Raw genomic sequence first — 23,889 nt, forward strand, 5'->3', positions numbered from 1 at the left:
TTTCTTCTTTTGTCGTGCAAGGGAAAGAGTAAGTTGGCACAAATTGTTTACTTGAGATGGATAGATGATCTTTACATTACAAATTTCCATTTATATAGAGGAGCCTTACACCCGTAGAAAATAAATGGCATGAATGAAAGTCCTCATCCATTTCACCATTTCATCTTTCTAAGACTTACTCTACCCAAAACTTTAATTGGTATCGCTAAAATTCACTTTAGATGCATGTTGATTTGCTTCTTTATGCATTCATATGTGTAGCTTTCACATCATATTTCACGACATATGTGTGGCATTCACACCATATTTCGCGAGAGTAATAAGAATTCAATCATGGCTTCCACCCCGTTCAAAGCACATGCACAATGCATGGTCCTCATACAACTCTCTGACCAAAAAATTATGTATACAACTCGTCATCCAAGTGACTCGAAAATGGAAGCTACCATCTAAAAATTACCATTAGACCGTACTCCTAGTGACAAGATTGGATCAAGAGTTCAATTGTGTCACCTGGAATATACATTAGGACCCCAAATCGAGGCGTGCTGGCCGACACCAGGAAGGTGACGAAGTCATAAAGTATGATAATGTATAAAATGTGAATACATTAAAATCTTAAAGTGTCTAAGTACAAGAGTGCGCGGTGAGCGGTTCTGGACCCATTTCACGCGTGATACAAAGCATAGGTATAGTACAGTAAGGTAAGATAATGATTATACCATCAAAAGAAGCCACATGTACTGGGAAGTGCCATAAATTTTTGTCAATAAGGAAACTCTATTGCTAGTACCTGGAGGGGTGCATAAATAGAAAATGTGAGTGAGTGATCGAAACAAGGATTTTCAAAATCATTTTCCATTATCAAAGGTAGTAACCCGTCGCCGTAAGACCTATATAGTTTCCAACAAATCATACTACGTAAGAGTATGAATCAAAAGTATACTAATAGTAAACCCGGAAATATACCACTATCCAACATCTCAGTAGCAATACAAATAATCACGTGCTTAATGAACCATAATAACATGCAAATCAGAATCACCTATGGTGACCTGCACAACTGTACATATATCACATCAATCAATACTAACACATAAGTCGGAGTCACCTATCGTGACATGTACGACTTATCCGTATCTCATCAATCAATGCTAGTCAATAGCTCAATAACATGCTAGCCAATAACTCATCAACATGCTAACCAATAGCTCAACAATATGCTAGCCAATAGCTTAATAATATGCTAGCCAATAGCTCATCAACCAAATCCTGCACACAAGTCGGAACCACCTAAAGTGGTATGTACGACAAGCTGGGTGTAAATAAATACGCTCAAGTGATACGATCACGTGAAGGCTGTGCGAAGTATCGCAAGTCACCTACGAGTCGGAACCATCTAAAGTGGTCTGCACGATAGGCTGGCACCTACCTTGGATCCAAGGTGAACGATCACGTGAAGGTTAGGCCCTGGCCACGAGCAGGAGCACTAACACCGAGATGCAGGTTTATGAGCTCTAAGATATCTCAATACAATCGTACTTACTACCATCATTACCATCAAAGTGTACATACCTGAATCTTACTTGAGCGTCCGCATCGTCATTTGGTACTTCAAAGCATTCACAATAATTAGATTCAAGTAATATATGTATGAATATGCCATGATACTATCTAAACCCAAACATTTCGTAGTGCTTCCAAATATATATAATATTACCAACTATATAAACATATACACAAATGGCATGAAATGCATAACTGTAACACCCCACTCCCGAACTATTTACTTTCAAGAATAATCATCAGTGATAAGTTCAAATAGACACTACTTAAATTAACTATCACTACTTACCTTTCCTTAACTCAATTTCTTGATTCTTCACATCTTAATTTATGACCAACATTAGTTATACCAAAACCTAAGGTTAAATCTCACATCTTAATTTCTTGATTCTTCACATCTTAATTATTTAGTCTCGTTTATTGAATGGTTGCATCTAACGTCTCGTTAGACTGCCTACGTACCCTAAACAAGGATCAAGCCATTCGTAGTTCACACTAGTCCTCCAAAGCATTAATATAAATTATATGAAATTCAATTTGTAAACGTTTGTGGAATTATCAGTCATATATATATACGATAAAAGGAAAAAACCCACTCACTGGTATATGGAAGGGTCGTAGCCCCCTAGCCTCGAGTGACTGCGCTCGTTCTCAGGATAGATCTCACCTGTATGCGAAACAACTGACGCCGTTAGCTGCCGTTATGAATATTCTGTTAAGATTAACTGAATATTCCCCTTTCTTCTCTGGCTAGTTGCCGGACTTCGTCGCCGTCACCGGAAACTGGGAAAAACTGTTTGAAGCCCCAAAAACGATGGAATATCGCGATATTTCGATCACCTCTACAACTCACTATTCTCGAGTTTCCTGACGTCCAATTTCTTCCAAAATGCTTCTCCGAGCTTCGTGAAAGTGTCTTAAAGCTCACTATAACCTTAGAATCCTCTGAAACCTTTGTATTTACGTATGCATGAACAGTACCTCGAACTGGGATCTCAGGTTTTTAAGGGTTTCAAGTTCTAAAAATGGTATGGATGTACTCAGGAGCTTGCAAGGAACATGAAATCCACCTTCAAGGTCTCGATCCGTGTAGAAAATGGCTAAATCAAAGGTTGTCCATACAACTTGTACAAATTTACAGAAAAATCCAAGAGGGAGAAGAGAGAGGGAGGGTCCATGGGTTGGTTTAGGTGTGTGTGTGTGTGTCCTGATGGCAGCCAACCCAAAACAAAAGAAAACAAATCACCCAAAACACCAACTAATGTCCAAGGGCAAAATCGTCACTCCACGCCATCAAAGGTAAATTTCGGGACGGGCTGTCACATCGATTCACTTCAATTGTAACCAACAACTCCTGATAAATAACTAAAACTTATAAGTGGTTTCATTGTACAGAGTTTTGGAAAATCCCCCCTCCAGTCTCCAGCAAAAAATTTCACTGTGCCGAAAACACAGCCTGATACGTCAAGTGTCTTAACACAAGTTTACAAAAACCACAACCATCAGCAAAGGGAAATTCTCAAGAGTTGTATTTAAAAGGAGGATTGAATACACTGTTCTGAAGCTATACAAAACAGACCTCATATCAAATTTCACGTGTAAGCGATGGTTCGATTCCAACTTCCTTCGGACGTCCTATAATCTGCTTTATAAGCACAATTCACATGGATGGCTCAGGTAAAACTGTACATGGGCTCAATAACATTTTCCCTACTGACCATTTGATGCAGACGAGAAATTTACGCAAGGCAGTCCAATGAATGCCAGTGACTAAAACATCACAAAGCTATAGAAAGTTAGAAACTAACTAGATTCCGGGCGAACCCCTAACACTAAAATCAAAACAATGACCGAACAATTCATCCTGCAGCATTGTCCACGACATTGCTTGATTCTATGTTTTACCAAACGAGAGGTGCTTAAGTTGCAGCAATCCTTATCTGTGTCCTTGCAGTTCTTTGCCTTCAATCTCCTTCACACTGTCTACTATGTGTTGGATCTTCTTTGATAGGCTCTCGTTGTGTTCTTCAATGTGCTCAAAAATTAGTTCCAGATGTCTTTTATAGGTCGCAGCACGCTTTTTCTCTATTGCCAACTGCTGAGATAATTCCCGAATTTTGTCATGCTCATTCTGAACGAGAAAACAAAAGGCAATTAAAATACACGTCAAGCTGTATTATTATGATTCAAAAATTCAAACCCAATTAAAATTTTCCCAAAAATAGCATCTCCATTTTCTCGTCATGATTTTCAGCATCAATCCATTTCAATGTCTGGATTAGTCACAAGTAAGTCTGTAGAGAAAGAACATAACTCCCACATGTAATGTATTCGTTTGTGAAAAGCATATATAGTCCATTCTTTGCGTGCACAAAACCGTCAAACTAGGAAATGTTTATGTTTCAACTACAATACTTTAATAGGCTAGAACCTTGTTTTAATGATCTAGCTGCTAACCATGGTAACTAAGAAAAACTGCATGGTTTTCACTCTTCACCATACAACACAGGAGGCAACAGTGAAAACCGAAAGCCATAACCTACACATACAAGCATGGTGGACAGAAACAACAATGATATAACATATTAAACATCCTAGAAAGCAAGCGCAAATCATCTCGAGTACTCATTGTGGAAATGGACAACTATGAGCTTAGGACTCAAATACAACACAGGAGACAACAATGAAAACCGAAAGCCATAACCTACACATAAAAGCACGGCAGACAGAAACAACAATGATATCGCATAATTACATTCTAGAAGGCAATTGCAAATCATCTCGAAGACATTTACACATTCAAGGATCTAATGGCATGTTGGAGAAACAAAATCACCACCATTGCGGAAATGGATCTCTATCGTACGCAGCCTTATCATTGCTTTTGAAAAGAGGTTGTTTCCACAACTCGAACCTGTGACCTTTCAGTCACAAAGGAGCAACCTTTCCATTGCGCCAAGGCTCGCCCTCAAGGAAGAATAAAAGAGCTACATTCCAAAAATTCTACAACCACGTCTAATTTTGGGTGACTGTAGTGTGTATAGACACTAGCTGCCGCATGTCAAAAAAAGCCCAAACAGAAAAAGAATTCAACAGTCGCTTGCCTAACATTAAATACCATGTGAATAACATTTCATCAAAAATGGAAGGGAGACTAAAAACTGTTTCAGATGAACATCGAACCAAAAAGCCAGAGTTTACAAGATATTTGAGTCTGATCTATTCCGAAACCACTTTTTTTCCTTTTTTTAATAAATCCTGCCTTTGCTTTTGACATCTTCCACTCACATTACTTTTGGCCAACTTCTAGCCACTGTAGCCTCCATATTTGTAAAATTTAATCATTACTAACTTCATTACCTAGCATCCGATATCATACAGTACAGATGGCTGCATATCTGCCAAGTAAATTTGGGTTGCTAATATCGCCAACATTAGATGCAAAAATTGTTTGTTTTGACTTATATTTATAGACTTTTATTATGAGAAGAGCCGCTGTCAACATTTACATATAATACCTCCTATGTCCCTGATTTGCCAACTTTAACCCTTACTAGATGAAGAGAAAACAAAAGTAATCAGGATAATTTTTAAAAGGAGTACTTAGAATTTATTTTAACAAAATACAATTCTCCATAAGTTTCTCAGCACTCTCTCTTCCCGTGCAATAACTATCACCACTCCCTTTCTCTCTCTCCTCCTCAAAAATTGAATTTCTCACATGCATAACATGTGTGAGGTTGTCTAGTACCGCTTGAGTTTTGACTTTTCGTTTATCTTAGGTTGCTAAAATGTGCCTAACCGGATACTGAATATGATTACACTATTTACTCTACTTCAAATCCCAAACATAATGATAGTCATTTACTCTACTCCCATGGTAATAGAAAAGAAGATATTCATGACTACAGATTGTAACATACCACCCCCATTATTTGTAAAAGACCTATCACTCTTAACAAACTTTAGAACTTCGCAAGGGAGAAGAAAATTTAACAATGTAAAAAGCCAAACACTAATGGTCAAAAAAGGAGAAAAACAACTAACCGGATATTGATCATAAATGCAATCCCTTCGACCTTTCCCAGGTGTCAAAGTATGAGTGTGCTCCTTTACAAATTTTGTGACAACCCATTTCCCAGAAGTTACTTTCCTCACCAAAATCATTGCTCTGCAACCAACCCTGGTCTCGGCTCTTTGCCTTACAATTTTTTCACGTTTGTCAGGCATTCTATAACCCTCTTTGTTACAAACAAGTGCACGACCAATGGCAGATCCATCACGCCTTGATCGAGAGAGCTTGCTTACACGAATTATGAATCCCACATGTGTGGCATATGCATTATAAAATGCATGAGCAGCTGCTTCAGTTTCAAACTCTTGACCAACATATGGCTCATCTGCGGAAACCACCGATACTACAGGAACTGCTTCTGGAATTATATCCCCTCCAGGAGAATCTACATTTATTTTATCATCCAGGCCCAACTGGAATGCCCCTTCAACAGAACTACCGCCGGTTTCATTTTCATCAGCTGCTCTACTAAGTTCCATCTCAGCAGAACTCCCCACCACCTCGCCATCAACATCACCATCAAGTGCAAATTCCACTGCAATAAGAAGAATTTTTCCGATAAGTTTCGCCACACAATAGATGGTCAGCACAAAATATGATTGTCAGCAGACACATATTTGCAAAGACTTATTGATTCCAAAATATAACAAAAAAAAAATTTGAAGACATTTCAGAATCTTCTGTTCAGATAACAACAATAACTTCAGAAAACAACCCGATAATAACCGTTTGAGACTTGGGCGGTTTAAATTTGTGGAACAATCAGAGTACAATTTCAAATCTGAGGAAGGTTCATTCTTACCATGAGGGATTCTGCAAGTACAAACTAAAAGTAGAGATCCGGTTTGAGCTAACACATGACTGTTGATTATTTCCCAAGAGTGAGTATGAGGACATGAAAATAACTCCTAAAGTTACGAGTTCCTCATTACCAATACAATTAAGCTAAATTTTCTCCACTTGTGTTTTTGAACTCTTGTCAAACTTCCCCTATACCGAAAACTCATCCGAGATAAACCCCAATTCTTTGGTTGATTTCTAAAACCAAAAAACAGAAAAATAAAGTATTATCCCCAGTCTTCTTTTCTATGCCAATTAGGCCACCTAAAAGCAAAAAACACAAAATTAACCGAACCAATTAGCAACCGAACAAAGTTCTTTGAACAAGATTAAGTTAATCAATATGGTCCAAACCATTGATTAATGACATTTGAATATTAAACTTCTTCTCCTCTCTTCCCACAAAGTCAGTGCTCTAACTTTCCCCAAAACCCATATTTATTTTCACATACAAATATTCAAACACTAATTAATTCCATAGCTAATTAAAACAAGGCAAAACAATCCGGAATCTTAAATCTTTTCTCACTACAATATTCCCGCATTTTCTCAGCAACCAAACGGAAAACTAATCAAAAATTAAAAACCCTAAAATAAACTAAACAAAAAGCAAGAAACTTTTACAATTTTTAGATCAAATTAAATTACAAAAATAAGAGACTTACTGTAAATTCGCGAAACCCTTCCGTTAGTTGATCGTGAAGGACATGGAAACGCCTGGTTTCTGAGTCTCGACGCCACACAGAGAGAGAGAGAGAGAGAGTGGGAGGGAGGAAGGCGAGAGGGTTCAGGTTGTAAATATGGGGCTCAATTCAATATGACGTGTCAAAATCGGATTGGATAGAGAACGACATAAAAAGTCAACATTCAACTTTAAACTGCTGTGGTTTTAACACGTGGTTATCTGGGTGGACCTTTGGCCTGCAGAATCGCAGCTCGTATCGTAAGCCGTCCGGTCCAAAGCGGTTCGACTCGGTTCGGTTCCAGACCGTGCAACCTTAATCTTCTGCACTCCCTCTCTCCCTGGAAATTTGTCAGTAAAATGGCAAGAGCTGTGTTTTCTGCTGCTGTTCGCAGAGCTTCTTCGGTTCTCAAATCGTCGCCTTCCAAACCTCACTCTCTAAGGTTCTCTCTCTCTCTCTCTCTCTCTCTCTCTCTCTCTCTCTGCAACACATTTTATATGGTTGTTGGTTGTTGCTGCTATCCTTAACATCAAATTTCTCTGCATCCAAACACAACCCATCAAACCGTTTAATTGAATTATGAGAAAATGTTAATGGGTTTTCAAAATTTTCAATTCTTTCCTGCCAATAGTATAATCCCACTGTACTGTTAAATTTGTTCTTCAATATAATGATGATTCTGGATTGTGGAAGATTGATGTGGGTTCACCATTTTCCTGCCACATTTTCTGTCATTCAGGTCAGGTTTTCCAACCCAAGAACCAATTTTCATTGCAACCAAACACTTGCCTCTGCCAAATCCTCTAAACGCATCATGGGTTTTCAGAAACTTGAGCCATGGGTCGGTGAATTTGGTGATATCACAAGGGAAACCCAAGTTCGAGATGCACGAAATCGATCCACCAAAAAAGGAGAAGTGGCTGACCAAGAAGAGGTTGAAGCAACAGAGAATGAGAGAGAAGCAGGAGAGAAGAGCCGCCAATAGGAAGGATCCACGTCGGCTCGGCATCAAGAGGAAGAAGAAAGGGCAGAAGTTTGCTAATGCTGAGGAGAGAATCAAGTACAAGCTTGAAAAGGTTAGCTGAATTGGACTATTCTGGTTGTGATGTCTTTCCTATGGATTTTACCACTTCCTTGGCTTTATGATCATGATTCAGAGAGACATTGTACGGATAATAACTACTGCTTTATGCTTAAGCTGCGATTATTATGTTAAGGCTTGCAAAACGTGTAGAAAGTCGTAATCCTAAGTGCAGTTCCACTTCCTCTCCATCCTAGCAAGTATAAATCATATTTGTTCCAATGGAAGTCTTTAAAAGAGGTTATGAATTAGAGTGATGGTACTTGTTTTATTTAGAGTCTATTCGGGTTCCTACCAACCACCTGTGGCCCTGCGAATACTTATTTACTAGATGAGGTTGATGACTTGACACCCAAAAGATGAGTTACCATCCATGGGACATATTCATCATGCCATTAGTTTAGTCCCTAGCTCTTATCATAATTTCCTAATCTTTCACATTATAAGTGAACCCTGAAGATCATTGCAAGTTGAATGGGCAAGTAGAAGGTCTTTTTCCTATTGGTCATAGTTGTAGTCCTTCTGCAATTTCTGCTCTGAAACTTTTGGAGGACTTTGCAGAAAATCTGTGTTAATTAAATAGATAACAGTCAACTATAGGCTTCCAATTCGGCCATTCATAGGCTTGAGAACATCAGATAGAGTGGTTGGTTCTAGTTTGTTCTCCAAGGTGGATTTTCACCAAGTAGAGATTTGACTGGGAAATGAGTTGGATTATTGTTTTCTGGTATTCCTAGTTCTTTATGCGCTTATAGTATGTCTTATTTCCTTTTAAAGCAAGATAAGCTTGTGGCGCTTTATATTAATTTATATCTGAACTAGTATTAGTCTAAAGAGTAAACTGCCGATTTGCCCCCTGAACTATCACCTAACTTTCGATTCCCCCCCTGAACTTTTTAATTGGAAAATTAAGGACTTAAACTAATTTTTTTGGCCGATTTGCCCCCTGCTGTTAATTTTTCATTCATTTCATCCAAATTTCTGTCAAATGGAAGCATGTGCACAACATGTGTGGGTAGTTCAGTCACTTCATTCTTTAAAATAATTGAAAACCTTAGATTTCTAAAATATAAACGTATGCAAATATGTGTGATTCTATAGCTTTTGTGTCTGAAGGTCCAGTGAAATGACACTTTTGTCCACAAAGGAGAGTTACGTGGTTTGCACATGATAAAAGTTAACGTTAATGTGGATGAAATCTATGAAAAACTAACGGTAGGGGGGAAATCGGCCAAAAAAATTAGTTTAAGTTCTTAATTTTCCAATTAAAAGGTTCAAGGGGAAATCAAAAGTTCAGTGATAGTTCAGGGGGCAAATTGGCAGTTTACTCTAGTCTAAACTATATAATTTTTTCTTTTCAATGAAAGTGTAAATGCATACTGCTGCTTTTCTTGATTCTTAGAGTTAAGGAAACTTTGTATCAACCTTAAGCAATGGTCTTCCTTGCAGACCAAGTACTTTGCTTAAGAAATATTGTCTCAGGACAAGGTCTTGCAACAAACTCTGATTAAAGTCAAAGCTATTAAGGTTCCTAAAAAATTTGAAAAAAAAAACTTGAAAAGACAAAGAGTTTCAATTGACTGTTGCATGCCTTAGTTTCTTAAATTGAAATTTATGCTTTTGCATATTTGAAATTGCATGAACTGGAAAAAGAAAAAGGAAAATAGGAGTGTTTTGTTCGAACTAAGCTGTTTGTCAAGTATAATTTTTTTAGAAGGAAACACATTTGTTGAAAATATATTTCTTAGGGGTTGGGATGCCATTAAATTTTTTAACATCTAAAGGTGTTTTACTGTGTTTTTAACTCCAAATTAGGCCACACCCATGGGAAAAGTCTGACTTTTTACTGTCCCCTGAATCTATTTTTGTATTTAAACAAAGGTTTAATTTTTAAGTTTCAACTAATGTGTCAGGGAAGGTGTTATTTTACAGTAATTCTCTCATTTCTGCAGTTCTGTGCCTCTTTTCAGTCCTTAAGACTGAAATATTTAGGAACTTGCACAATTATGATGACCTATGATCGTTTTTTATTTATTTTAATGTTCAATTTGCTTGCCCTTTTTTCCCTCCCAATATGAGGAGGCCTCGTATAGTTTCCACCTTTTTCTGTGCACTAGCCGAGAATTTGTAATTGGTTTCTAATATTTGGTGAGGCTTAGGTCATTTCAGTACTTTTAAAACAAAATTGAAATACTTTCAAACACTACTGCCCCTCATGACCAGTTTGTCTTTTCATTTGTTTTAAAAAATCTTTTGATAGCGCTAGTCTTTTGAAGATAAGAATTTTTTTTTTATCATCCTAATCTTTAATTTTTGTGACTTTTTTTCTTTCTATTCAGGCTAGAATAAAGGAAGCTTTGCTGATTGAAAGACTTAAGAGGTATGAAATTCCAAAAGTCCAGGGTCCTGAGGTACAACCGGATGACCTGACAGGTGAGGAGCGGTTTTATATGAAGAAAATGGCTCAAAAGAAGTCTAATTATGCACCAATTGGAAAACGAGGAATTTTCGGAGGTGTTATTCTTAACATGCATATGCATTGGAAAAAACATGAAACCGTCAAGGTGATTTGCAAGCCATGTAAACCTGGCCAAGTACACGATTATGCCCAGGAAATTGCTAGACTGAGTGGCGGGATCCCAATTCAAATAGTTGGAGATGACACCATAGTATTCTATCGAGGAAAGAACTATGTCATGCCAAAAGTTATGTCACCCACAAATACTTTGTCCAAGAAAAAGGTGATTTTTCAAGCTTCGTCTACTCAGTTTCTTCTCTCTCTTGTGTAACTGTTTATAATTTTAAACGCAATTTTGTTGCATTTTCCGTATTAGTTTGAGATGTGAGGTGTGGTCCATTGTTGCTAGGTATTGCACTTTCACATCTTCCACTTCCGTAATTGTTTTGTTGTCAATCAAGTATCTTTGGAAAGAGTATCTAGTCGACAGACAAGTACCTATGGCAGTCATTTCCACATCAATTTCTCTCTTTCTTTCTTTTTTATCCGCTCATTGGAATATATCCATTTTGTAGCAAGTAAAACTTGTCAAGTATCAATTAACTTAATTCGGGTCATTTCAGTATATCCTTCATTAATCTTTGTTCTTAATAATTTATGGAAATGAACCATAACTTAACTCCAGCTAGAGGCCTGTCGGCTCACGGCCTGCAGGTATGGTTGTGGCCTTGCCTGGCCTGTTGATTGGACCCATGGTCGGGCCTGTTGATTACCTTGTCCAGATCAACTCTCTGATCTAGCATGAACTAAGTTCACGGAAACTTTATAGTTCAACCATAAAACATTTCACTGGAAAACTTGATTTAAGGTACTTTAACAAAAAGTTATCCTCGGGTATGGAAAATGATGATAATTTTGTTCAGCTGTTTTGACAAGCAGAGGGTAGTTGGATTTTTATATGCTTGTTGCTTTACGAACATCTCATCTTGTAATGGAGCTTGAAAGTTGAGTAGTGATCTCTCAATATTGAGTCTGTTTTCCCTGTTTACAGGCACTGGAAAAGTTTAAGTACGAGCAATCCCTTGAGACCGTGCGGCACTTCATTGCCGTTGCTGAGAAGGAACTGGAGCTGTATTACAGACATATTGCACTTTATGGTGACCCAAATGACAGAAATCCCATTTCAATCTTGGATAGTCCAACACAAGAGATCAAGGAATCAGGGGAACTGAAAATACTTGAAAAGCAAAATGTAGATTCCACCAATGATTTCTTTTCCGCGAGTCTTTCAGAGATAAACGCAGGTTCCTCAATCTCAGAGCTATCAGAAAGTGAGGATTCTGAAGATGACAAATTCTCAATAAATGAATCAGATTCTGAAGATGACAACTTATCGATAAACGAATCAGATTCTGAAGATGACAACTTATCGATAACATCACCATTGGATGTTAGGTACGACAGAACGGAACCTTAATTCCATTTCAAAATGTTTTCTTTTCTCCTCATTTTTTAGGCACTTAGGAAGGCAAGGTACCTGGTACTCTTTGACTCATTTTGCATTTTGGTTAGCGAGGTGTGGAGTATGTATTTCACTTTTGTATATAATGGATTCCCTCTTTGGTGTATGTTTATATAATATATATATATGTATGTATATATATATATTTGAAAGATAAGGTGGCATATTTGAAGGGTTGTTTTTTTAATTTGTTGTAATCAAAGTATTTTTGAAAGATAAAAGAATGGAATTATTGCTAGTAGCATGATTTTTAAGCATCGGAGATAAGCAGTTAGTATTCTTGGTGGTGGCACTCTGTTTTATTATTATTTTATTTTAGAGCGACAGTAACACCTCCCTCTGAAACGATAAAGAATTCAGGACCACTTCTTTCCCAGCTTATTTTGGGGCCGGGTCGAGGAGTGCAACATTTCGGTGTAGCTGAGTTGGTCTTGAATAACCTTTGAGATGTTTGTTCTTAATTATAGCATCATGAATTTTAGTGATTTTTTTCTTTTTATATTAAGCAATATTTTACTTGGAAGAGGTTGCGCTAAGTCACACAATGAGACGATTATATACAACATTCTATTTTGGGGCTCATGTGGGCTGTACTGGGAGCGAAGCTAGAAAGTTCGTTCACCTGGAGCACAACTAATTATGTAGTGGCGGAAATGTAAAAAAAAAAAAAAATTAAAATTTTCCAAAGTTATAAGATGATTGGGAGGAGGGAGGAGGGAGGAGGGAGGGTTAATGGGCTTTTATTATTTTAAGAAAACATGACTAGCTTTAAACTTTACTAAAAACAGTGTGGTTTCGCTAAAAACAGACACATTTTTTCTTGATGGTCTTGGATGTGGATTGAGTGATAGAGTTGCATTGCAGAGATGTCGATGTTGTCTAGCTTTTGTTGAACTTGCCTGTTTCACGAGAAAAGAATTGACAAAAGAGAGATTTTGAAGATAGTTTTGACAAATTACTTAAAACTAAAAGTATATTTTAACAAACATACAATATTATTTGCATTAAGGGAAGAGTGAGCTAAGTCTTACCATGGGTTAGCCATAATAATTAAGTTCGAATTCTCGTTTGTAAGAATCAAACCTAAGACCTTCCACTTACAAATGAAGAGGAATACACTCGACCCTAATAATAAGTGTATATTTTTTTAACAAAAAGTTGAGAAGGGGCATGTGCCCCCTAGCCCTTCATCAACTTTGCCCCCGCTCTCCCCTCAAAGGTCATGTCCTCTTTTAGTACTACAATTTAGTGATATACTTCTAAATTTGCAAGAAAAATGTTTTAGGTTCAAATCTCGATAATGATGAGTTCGCAATCAATTTATTCTTCCGCTCCATTAGTATTGATACATTTAACAATAACAATAAAGTATTATCCCACTAAATAAAGTCGACTATATAGTATTGAAACATGGTTGTATTTACTTAATACGAGTCCAATTGTATGAGCCATTATTAGTTATAGTCCAATTTTGTTTTAAATTTTGGGTTAGGTCCAGTGATTTATTATCCACTTAAGCTTATTTGTATTTTCTTGCCAAATTTACCCTCAAATTGACTAATTAAGTAATTATTGTTTTTTTAATTTGTGATTAATGTTATCCTTAATTAGAGGATTAGTTATTGAAATCTCTTTTTTTCTTCTCATTTCCCCAACCGTTAATTTCTCTTTTCTTGTTTCTCCCTCACAATATCTTTCTCTTCCTATGTTATTTTGCTGAGTAATCTTCTTCCATAATATTCCTCTTCTCCTCCTCTTCCATAAGAATGATGAATATACATTTGATTGGTTAAAAAAAAAAAAAAAATTGCATTAGTGTTTCGGATTCTTCGTCATATTTTTTTTTTTTGCTTCTTTTTTTTATATATATATATATATATATTATTTTTTTTTTTTGAAGTTCTATCAAATTAGCATTTTTTTTTGTTTTATCTACCTATATCACTTGTCCTTTTTTTTATTTTTTTTATATTATAATGTACATGTATCATGAATAATTGTATTTATCTACCTATATATATATATATTATATTCTGTTGATAATTTAAGATTAATTGTGTTTATCTACCTATACCATAGGATTTTTTTTAATACTCTACCCATATTAGAGATTAATTGCATATGTATCATATGTTTTTTTGTTTGTAAATTAACTACCTGCATCGCAGATTGATTGCATTGCCTACCTGCAACACAGATTAGTTGCATTATCTACCTACACTAGTTTGATTAGATATTATTTAAATATATCTTCATGACATATTTTGTATTTATGTACCTATATCATAGGTTTTTTTCTTTTCGTAATCTACTTTTATCAAAAATATTTATCACAGTAGATTTTGTTGTTGATAAACATGCCATGAATTTTAATTTTAATTTTTTTTCCTTGGATATTGAATAGATTAAAGGCTTTAATGATTCAAAATTTGGATAAATCAAGAAATTTAAATATATTTTCATTTAGATTATAAAAGGGCAAAATAGACATAAAAAAGATCAGTTGAACCTAAACTGATAAGGCACATGGAATTGGACTCAATTGAAAAGTAGCTCAATTTTTTGGACTCGGATCTAAATGCCCCATAAAAATAAGGGCGTGCAGGAATTTATAAATTGTGAAGAAAACCGAGATCAAACTCCAACCAACCAAATTACTTTAAAAAGAGAGTTTTTTAATTGCTTCACTTTCAAGCTGCATTGACTAATCCATGTCCAGCACATGCGGACGTGGTGGCTACCATGCCTAACCATGCCACTAATATATTGAAAATTTAATTCATTTACGAATATATATTTATTTAGGATAATGTTATTCACACTTATTTTTACCTTCAACATATTTTTGTTAATTTTTAGATATTGATCTTTTTAATTTGTTTGATCCAACAACTAAAAATTTAGAATGGTATATGAAAAGTAAAAGTAAGTGTGTAGATAGCACTACCTTTTATTTAACGGGAAATAGAGTTTGATGGTTCAGATTTTTTAATGAGAATAAAAGATTGTGTATGTTTAACTTCAAGTGAAATGATATAACTTTCGTCTTTATGATACACATGATTAGGGCCAGTTTAGTAGACTGGTTGAGATATGTTGTGATTAATTAAAATGAACTTGAGTTCAATTTATTATTTATTATGTCAAAATATAAGTTGGACTGGATGAGTTAGGAATTCTTAATAGAGTGACTTATATAATGTATCCTTATATATGAGTTACAAGTCACGTCTTACAAAGCCCAACCAATCCTTGATAATCCAATTTTATTCCTAAGGTTCAATTTCATACAGCATTACAGCTCACCAAATAGGCCTTTAAAGTCACACAAAGAGGAGTTCACATCTCATGGACTCAAATATTTTTTGTTGCCTCTCTATGACTTGTCTACTTGAGTGACACGTGTCGTTTTGACTTAATAAATTTATTTTTTAATGAATAATTAGATGTCAACAAATGAGATTAGCCACAGAGAGGCCATTGGTGCATAAGATTTGAACTCTACAATGAATTGGTAATAATGTCTTATTAAACTTGTCATTAATGAAAATAGAACTTAAAACATTTTACTTAAAAGTGAAAAAAAACTGTAATACAATAGTATTAGTGACACTTTTGTCTTTAGTATAAAGAGATACATATGTCCACTCTTCAAGTAATACACAACTTTTATAAATAATCACTTCTACATTTATACAAAGGGTATGCCACATCCCGGGCTGGGTCCCCACCACATTCCGGGCTCGACTTCACCGTAGCACGATATTGTCCGCTTTAGGCCTCGACCACATCCTCACGGTTTTGTTTCTGGGAACTCACACGAGAACTCCCCAGTGGGTCACCCATCCTGGAATTGCTCTTGCGCGAACTCACTTAACTTTGGAGTTCCTACAGAACCCAAAGCCAGTGAGCTCCCAAAATGCTTCGTGCTAGGTAGAGATGAGAATATACATATAAGGCTTACGGGATCCACTCATTTTGGCGATGTGGGATGTTACAGGGTACATTTCATTTTGTCATTCATCCAATTAATTCAGTGTTTTGTGAGTCTCCTAAATTCTAGAGAGTTGAGTGAGTCTTTTGGCTTATTGTAGCAATGATCGTTGAATTTTACTCTTAGATTGATTTAGTTTTTGAATTCTCATATTAGTTTTTTTCTTTCTCATACTTAACAATGTATTGTACTATTGGTCATTTTTACTAACATTGTCTATTTTTTCATTAAATTTAGGACTATATTTGGACACTAAAAAGCCAGATTTTTCTGTGTGTAAGAAAATTGAATACATAGGATTTTTTTTGTAGTTCAATATGTGATTTTTTTTTTCATGTTAAAAAAAATGTGTGATTTATTAGCTATTTAGGTCTAGCCATAGTTGGTCTCACCTACTTTGAAATCACATTACCTAATATTGACAAGTTGCTAAAGTCCAACCATTTTCACTTTATATTAATCTCTTAATTTTGTTTTGTGATTACATATCAAATTAGACCCTGGACTTTTGTAAAAATATTATATGAACTAATCTGCTTTAATTTGTTGGTTAATTAAAGAAAAAAATTATTCTCTTTTTATTGTTTATTATATAATGAGGGTCACGCGATGTGATTTTGTTCATAAAATAATTGTAGCAGATAGCAGTGGCATGTGAATAAAAAATGGCTCAGTAGTAAGGACGTGGATTTTAACTCCTAAAATATAAAAATAAAAAATAATAATAATAAAAAAAAGGAAAAAAAAAAGAGAGAGGATCCGGGTTTGAGGCTCCAAGCTAGTAAGTCTCCTTGACTTTAAAAAGAGACTGAAATACCTCTGTAAATTTTTCTGATTTTCGAAAAAGATAGATAACTGTGACTTGCTACAAATTTTTCATTTAAAAAAAGAAAGAAAAAAAAAAGATAGTAGTGGCATGTGACACTAGTACGAACTTTCCTCATCAAATCCAGCCAGCCACAATAAAACAACAAAACCATCAAACTCTCAAAACCTCATTGGATAAAACTATTTTTGTTCAGACTGCTCTGTCCTCTTTCGTGTGAGGTGTAAAGTGAAACCATAAACTCACTCACTTATTACGAAAGCAGAAACCATTGGCTGATGAGTGTTTCCACTTTCTGCTCAAATTATCTATGTGCCCCAGTTTACATACAGACATTTTTTTTAAGTATATCGGGAACATAATTTGGACTATTAAATTTCTTTTATTATATTTAATGTTCTGAATCGTGTTCTCGACATTCTAAAATTTATCTCATTTGTATAATCCATTCTTCCTTTCATTTTGGTCGGTCTTCATTCTTTATTCATATATTTGAAAAAACATCCATTTCAATAATGGAACAAAAAAGGGTTACTATTACATGACACTTCTTCTGGATTTTCTATACTTTTTTTATCCTTTTACGTTAGCACAGACTTATAATTACAGCATGTGACCCATTAGTAAGGGCGCGAACTACGACTCTTCAATAAACAAAAAAATATGAAAAATACCGAATTCAATGCGTGTTAAAGTAAACCAAATTATCATCATCTATGAATATATGAACTATGCATAATCTCATGATGCCAATTTTGAATGGCACCCCATTGATTCCAGCAATCTTTCTGTATTTTGTATTTTTTTTTATCTTCTCTATAATAGATGCTAAATAGTCAATTTCTCCATTGAAGTTAGATTTTGAAATTTTCATCTAATTTCTTATATATTTTGGTCGCGAAGACAACACATAATAACTGTAGGAGGCCAAAAAAGTAATTTTGTTTTGGTATACTTTGCAGCTGCAAATTGGACCTTCATGTCTAATTCAAATACAAAGTGTACATAGTCAAGAGGAAAAGAAGACGACGAAAAAAAATAAAAAGTTGTCCACATTAGAGATAAAATCACTTGATTATCCTCAAACATTTGCCATTTGACCAAAATAGGTAGAAAAAAATTAAATTGAATCAATAGCTTGTAGATCAATTCAATAAAATAGTAAATTAATCATAAAAAAAGAATGATTAAAACGTAATACTCCCCATTGAAGATCAAAGTCTCTTGTTAGCGCAGCTTCAAAAACGTGCTAATAACATATTGTATGCATAATTTACTGAACTGTATAAAGGCCATAGAGAGAGGAAAAGGTGCGGCAATAGTAGAGAAAAGAGACAGATGTGTAATTGTGAGTATGTTCTATTTCACCCCATTGTGCTTTTATTTATAGTAGTAGGGAAGATTAATTTGTTACCCTTTTAGAATTACAACTCTAACAGGATATTAACTACTAATAAGAATACAAGTGATATTCCTAAATACACTAAAATTTACACAATCACTTCCTAATCTAATAGGATTGCAACATATCCTACAATTTGAAAGTTGATAATTCTATTTAATTTTGTTGCGGATGCATCGTGGAAAATGATTCAAAATTAAATGCATAAATTAAGGTTTTCTATCAATTCTGAACTTTTCAAATATAATATTAATTTAATTTTGTTGTTGGAATTTCAAATTATAATCAGACGTGAACTCAACATCAGCAAAAAGAAGGTTAACCAAATATGTCCCAGCTCTGATCAATCCATTTAGGATTATTACAAGAGACCAAATAAGGGTGGAAAGTACCTATATTTCACCATCCAAATGCGACCATGACACCACACTCCCCGGCCCCCTACAATTGCAATAATACTACTTTGGGTAGTATTATTCACACTTTTTTTTTACTTTTCATACAACTTCGTGTTCAATTTTATTATTTGATCCGACAACCGAAAATTAAAAATGATGTGTAAAAGGTAAATATGAGTGTGTGGATAGCACCACCTTATGACGTACTTCTCAACCTCGAATCTTAGAATGACAATTGTTGTTCAGCGCTAAGGGGTGATTTTATGATTTGTGCACTTGGTAAGGATTATGTGGAGGAAGCTCGACTTTGTTGGAAGTGACCCATACTAGGGGTTTTTTTTTTTTTTTGCCGACAATTGCATGATCATCAAAGGGTGGTGCTTTCTTTCCATTGTGGGAAAATGCAGTGGTTTGAGGGGATTGACAAGCATGTTCTACTATCATTGTAAGTCTATAGGTGATGATACTGTGATCACCTTGGGTGTCTTGACGGTGTTGGGTCTAGCTCATACGATTTGGATCTTATGAGTTTATCTTTCATGTTTATTAGATATGGATCTTGTGTGGCTAAGGAATTGTAGTTATGCTTTTGTTGTCTGTTTGCCTAAAAAATGAAGCACTTCTTTGTCGAAAGAGCGTCGTCTTTTGCAAGTTCATCAGAAAGTCATTTAAAGGTTTTTTTCCTCGTGCACGTACATTTCCGCTTGGTTTGATGTGATTATGTGGAGTATATTTTTGTATTGCTTCTTTATTGCGTTTGTAATCATAAAATTGTATTTACAATCAATGATGTTTCTCGTTTTATTTAATCAATGGAAATGAAAGTTTGTGTAACAATGAAGTATCCAAAATCTTTCATTTTTTAAATTATGATTTAAATATATTTATTGTAAAAGATTAATTAATATATAAACAGTCATCAATTAAGATCAACTTAGATCATCATGATGTGTCATCCAATTTTTACTAAAATGATCTTTACGTAACAAAAAGTTGCACATGTGCATGTAATTATTGTTTCACTATTTAATAAAGTAATCATTTTTAACTATTTGTTATTATTTTTTTCCCATTAGGTTCATCATGTCAAGATATTTTTAACATTTTTAAAATACAAGGTGATACATCATGTATTATTGTAAAAATGACGAAATTCTTGTGTTTAAAAATTGACAACTCAAAAAATAAAAAATTTATTAATTTATATTATAACACATAATGTACACTTGTTCCTAGCATGATAAAATTTCTCCTCCATATCAAGTGGACCCTTGAATGAGAGAATAAATAATTCATTATTCTCCAAATTTGGAGAATCATACAAAAAAAGGCAGTTGGATTAATTTGACTCAAGAAATAAATAAAAAAAGACATAAATAATCCATTAGTGCATTTATTTTAATTAACTAGAATTATTAATAATATCATAATCCATTTTCTCCGCTGATTCCTCCTTAATCCTTTCTTTGCAAGGTTTTCCCCACATAAAGTATAATTTCGGATTCCTCATAATCCTCCCCTTCCTCGGTTTCTCCCTCTCCCTATAAATACTCCCCCACCTCCGATCACTTCCTCCTCTCTCATTATTCCCCTCACCATCCCACCAAAACTCTGTTCCTCTCTCTCTCTCTCTCTCTCTCTCTCTCTCTCTTTCAGTTATGGCTAACAATGGCGTACCGCAGACCGGAAAGGGTATGATCGTGAGTTTCGGCGAGATGCTGATCGACTTCGTCCCCACCGAATCGGGCGTTTCTCTTGCAGAAGCTCCTGGCTTCCTCAAAGCCCCCGGCGGGGCTCCCGCCAACGTGGCGATCGCCGTGGCTCGCCTCGGCGGAAATGCCGCGTTCGTCGGCAAACTCGGCGACGACGAGTTCGGCCACATGCTCGCCGGCATCCTGAAGCAATACGGCGTCAATGGAGATGGCATCTCGTTCGATCAGGGCGCCCGCACCGCGTTGGCCTTCGTGACCCTACGCGCCGACGGTGAACGTGAGTTCATGTTCTACCGGAACCCTAGCGCCGATATGCTGCTGAAGCCCGACGAGCTCAACATCGAGCTCATCAAATCCGTACGTTTTCTCTCCTTACGTTTTGTGTCTCTTTTCTCGGAAAATTTGGAGGGAGGGTTTGGGTGTGATAAACGTACCTGCCGTTGACGGAAGGTTGGTTCATCTCACTTGGATCTGGGATACACTTGGATCTCACTTTAATTCTTGGCCCTTAATTTTCTGATGTGGGTCCCGCTTATCACGGATCTCTCATATCAGACAGTCACACCAGCCCCAATATATTCCCCACAAAAATAATTAATTAATTTAGATTTTTTTTTTTTTTTTTTTGTATAGATTTATTAGATTAGATTAGATAGAAAGTCGACAGAGTTCTAATTCATTTCATGTCGTGCTATAAAAACAATACATTTTTTTTATCACTGTAGCGGAGGCCACTTGGATAATTAATTTAGAATTAAATAGGTAAAGTTTGGCAGCGCGATTTGGTTTTGGGTGTTTGTATTTTTTTGACTCACGCGCACTCGTAAGCGAGTGGTTATTGTACATTTTGTGGTCGGTTCGGTAATATTGCATGTTAATCCAATCAATTGAAAATACGTGTTGAAATTTGTGGCTCTATTTTATTTTAAGTTGGCCTATTTCGTTTTAATTAAATTATTTTCTCTTCTTTTTTCTACGTCCAATTATTTTTCACTTTTTGTCATCTTAAAGTTGATGGGGAGGCATTTATCATAAAGTAATTTTAGGCTGAAAGCTCCCTTAAAATGGCCAAAAGTTGGTTAATTAATTTTGGATTAAATTTTTTTTTTAATTTTCAAGAAGAAGCATAGACCCACTTGAATTTTACTAAATATTAGTTTTAAAAATATTTTCACAAAAACAACATATTTATAATTTTTATTTTTTTAACAAACGTTCTTTTTTATATTAAGAGAATGAAGGGAGTTGAGTTTTACAATGAGTTAGCAATAATGTGGTTCAAATTCGTCTATGGTGAAAATCGAACCAAAGACCTCTCTCGCTACCAAGAAAAGTAATACCGCTTGACTGTAGTACTAAATGACAATATGCCCATAATTTTTAAATTTTACCCTTTTTTTGTATTACACCGTATAGATAATGAAATGATTGATGTAGTTTTGCTCACCGAGTCCGGTTTTGATTTTGTATTTATAGGCCAAAGTGTTCCACTATGGATCCATTAGCTTGATCGTGGAGCCGTGCAGATCGGCACATCTGAAGGCAATGGAGGTGGCTAAAGAAGCAGGTGCATTGCTCTCCTACGACCCGAACCTCCGGGAGCCGCTGTGGCCGTCGCGGGAAGAGGCAAAGAAGCAGATAATGAGCATATGGGATAAGGCCGATTTGATCAAGGTGAGTGATGTGGAGCTGGAGTTCCTTACAGGGAACCCCAACATTGATGATGCCAATGCCATGACTCTGTGGAGAGATAGCTTGAAGCTCCTCCTTGTCACTCTTGGTGAGAAGGGTTGTAGATACTACACCAAGGTCAGTTCCTTATGCGATCCAACCCAATTCTTTACTATTTTGTTGCACCTGCAATTGCATTGCTTAATTAGTTCTGAGTTTTTGACTTTTAGTCACGTTGGGCCACTGGGTTAGGTGGGGGTGGGGTTTAAGTCCATGATTTTGGTTGTGGACAAAGTAAGTTTGATTATATTTCTTGATATTAGTGGAATATTTATCTTATTCATTTGATGTTTTTGTTTTGCATATTAAAAAAACGAGTTGCTATTGACACTCTACAAATGTCGTGGCCGTGCACTATTTATGTAACAAAGTAGAAATATTTAAAGTGTTATTATGTGGCAAAGCAGACATTTTCGAAGGAGTTAGTATGTGTTCAAAGCTATTACAATAGTTTAGTAAATTGGAGAGTTTCAACCGGTGACGACGTATGGATAAAATTCAACACTCTATCCACTAGAATATTTAGTTTTTAGTTTAGAGGGGATTGGGTTTTGAAGCATGGGTAGATAACCAACTCCCTATCCACCAGGATATTGAGTTTTGTTTACTTCTTTTCTTGGAAACTTTAGGCATTTGGTTTGGTAATTGGGTTAAAAACTTAACTTGTGTACATTACTTGTAAAACAACAAATACAGAATTTCCGTGGAGTGGTGGAATCCTTCGAGGTCAAAGCCGTAGACACCACCGGCGCTGGTGATTCGTTTGTGGGTGCTCTCCTTGCGAAGATTGTCGATGATCACTCCATTCTTGAAGTAAGCTACACAGTTGACGATGATTTTATGCATCCAATTTGCTATATATATTTGAATTATATTAATTTGGAAAGCTGATGAACGAATTTGGTTGGATTTGCAGGACGAGAAGAGGTTGAGGGAGGTACTGAAATTTGCAAATGCATGCGGAGCGATTACAACAACCAAGAAGGGAGCTATCCCCGCACTTCCCAACGAGTCTGAAGCCCTCACCCTCTTCAAAGAAAAATAGAAGAAGAAGGTGATGGATCTCAACAGCAACAAGAAGAAGGGAATATCTGCCTCTTTTTATTTTTCTTCTTAATTCTCTTTTTTTTTTTTTTTTTTTTTTTTTTTTTCTTTATTTGTCAAGTTTGTAGGAGCTTTTATTTCGAATTTTGTGTTTTATTGGAGAGGGATTTTCCAGCATTAGTTTGGCTGCGTGTAATGATGGGAAGTTGGAGGCTTAAGCATTGCCGAATAAGTGTATGATTTCTGATATTCTTCACATCAAATGAGAACCGAAATTCGATTGTTGGATAATAATCAACGATGAAAGATAAATATATATAGAATAAATTTGAATTATGCTACTAATTAAATAAATAACAACACTATATTGAATAAACAAGACTGATATTTAAACAAACGCAGTGAAGATTGAGACTTGCGTACTGCAATGTTTTTGAAATAGAAATTCGTCCCTACTCTGTGTTTGTAATTTTGTAGGCGCTTGCTTCTTTAGAAATGAACAATCTAAACTAGGATTTCAGCACCAAAAAAACTTAGTTTCTAGCGAATTAATTACT

At 35.6% G+C, this 23,889-nt stretch overlaps 3 protein-coding genes across 4 annotated transcripts; 2 read left to right on the top strand and 1 right to left on the bottom strand.

The window, feature by feature from the left end:
* Nucleotides 1–3,073: 3,073 nt before the first annotated feature.
* Nucleotides 3,074–7,297, bottom strand: LOC103939325 (protein FAR1-RELATED SEQUENCE 5). The gene is made up of 3 exons (XM_009349405.2): nucleotides 7,147–7,297; nucleotides 5,614–6,176; nucleotides 3,074–3,697 (listed from the first exon to the last, which is right to left on the bottom strand). Coding segments are annotated over exons 1-3 (759 nt in total). The 5' UTR covers nucleotides 7,148–7,297; the 3' UTR covers nucleotides 3,074–3,502.
* Nucleotides 7,298–7,382: 85 nt separating this feature from the next.
* On the top strand, nucleotides 7,383–12,484 carry LOC103939324 (uncharacterized CRM domain-containing protein At3g25440, chloroplastic). Of its 2 annotated transcripts, XM_048579826.1 has the most exons (5): nucleotides 7,383–7,606; nucleotides 7,904–8,240; nucleotides 10,585–10,986; nucleotides 11,755–12,040; nucleotides 12,077–12,484. In XM_048579826.1, the coding sequence occupies exons 1-5, from the start codon at nucleotides 7,524–7,526 to the stop codon at nucleotides 12,178–12,180; spliced, it is 1,212 nt and encodes a 403-aa protein (XP_048435783.1). In that variant the 5' UTR covers nucleotides 7,383–7,523; the 3' UTR covers nucleotides 12,181–12,484. The 2 variants fall into 2 exon arrangements, with proteins under 2 accessions (XP_048435783.1, XP_009347678.2); XM_009349403.3 differs by having other exon boundaries at nucleotides 11,755–12,484.
* An 8,019-nt stretch (nucleotides 12,485–20,503) lies between these two features.
* On the top strand, nucleotides 20,504–23,626 carry LOC125475243 (probable fructokinase-1). The gene is made up of 4 exons (XM_048579827.1): nucleotides 20,504–20,914; nucleotides 22,034–22,366; nucleotides 22,985–23,101; nucleotides 23,205–23,626. Exons 1-4 carry the CDS (start codon nucleotides 20,504–20,506, stop codon nucleotides 23,331–23,333), a joined length of 990 nt encoding a protein of 329 aa, XP_048435784.1. The 3' UTR covers nucleotides 23,334–23,626.
* The last annotated feature ends 263 nt before the right edge of the window (nucleotides 23,627–23,889 follow it).

Source organism: the organism of the source record quoted next, unplaced genomic scaffold (genome assembly GCF_019419815.1).
Source record: "Pyrus x bretschneideri cultivar Hongxiangsu unplaced genomic scaffold, Pyrus_bretschneideri_v1 Contig14, whole genome shotgun sequence".
NCBI classification, from domain to species: Eukaryota; Viridiplantae; Streptophyta; class Magnoliopsida; order Rosales; family Rosaceae; genus Pyrus; species Pyrus x bretschneideri.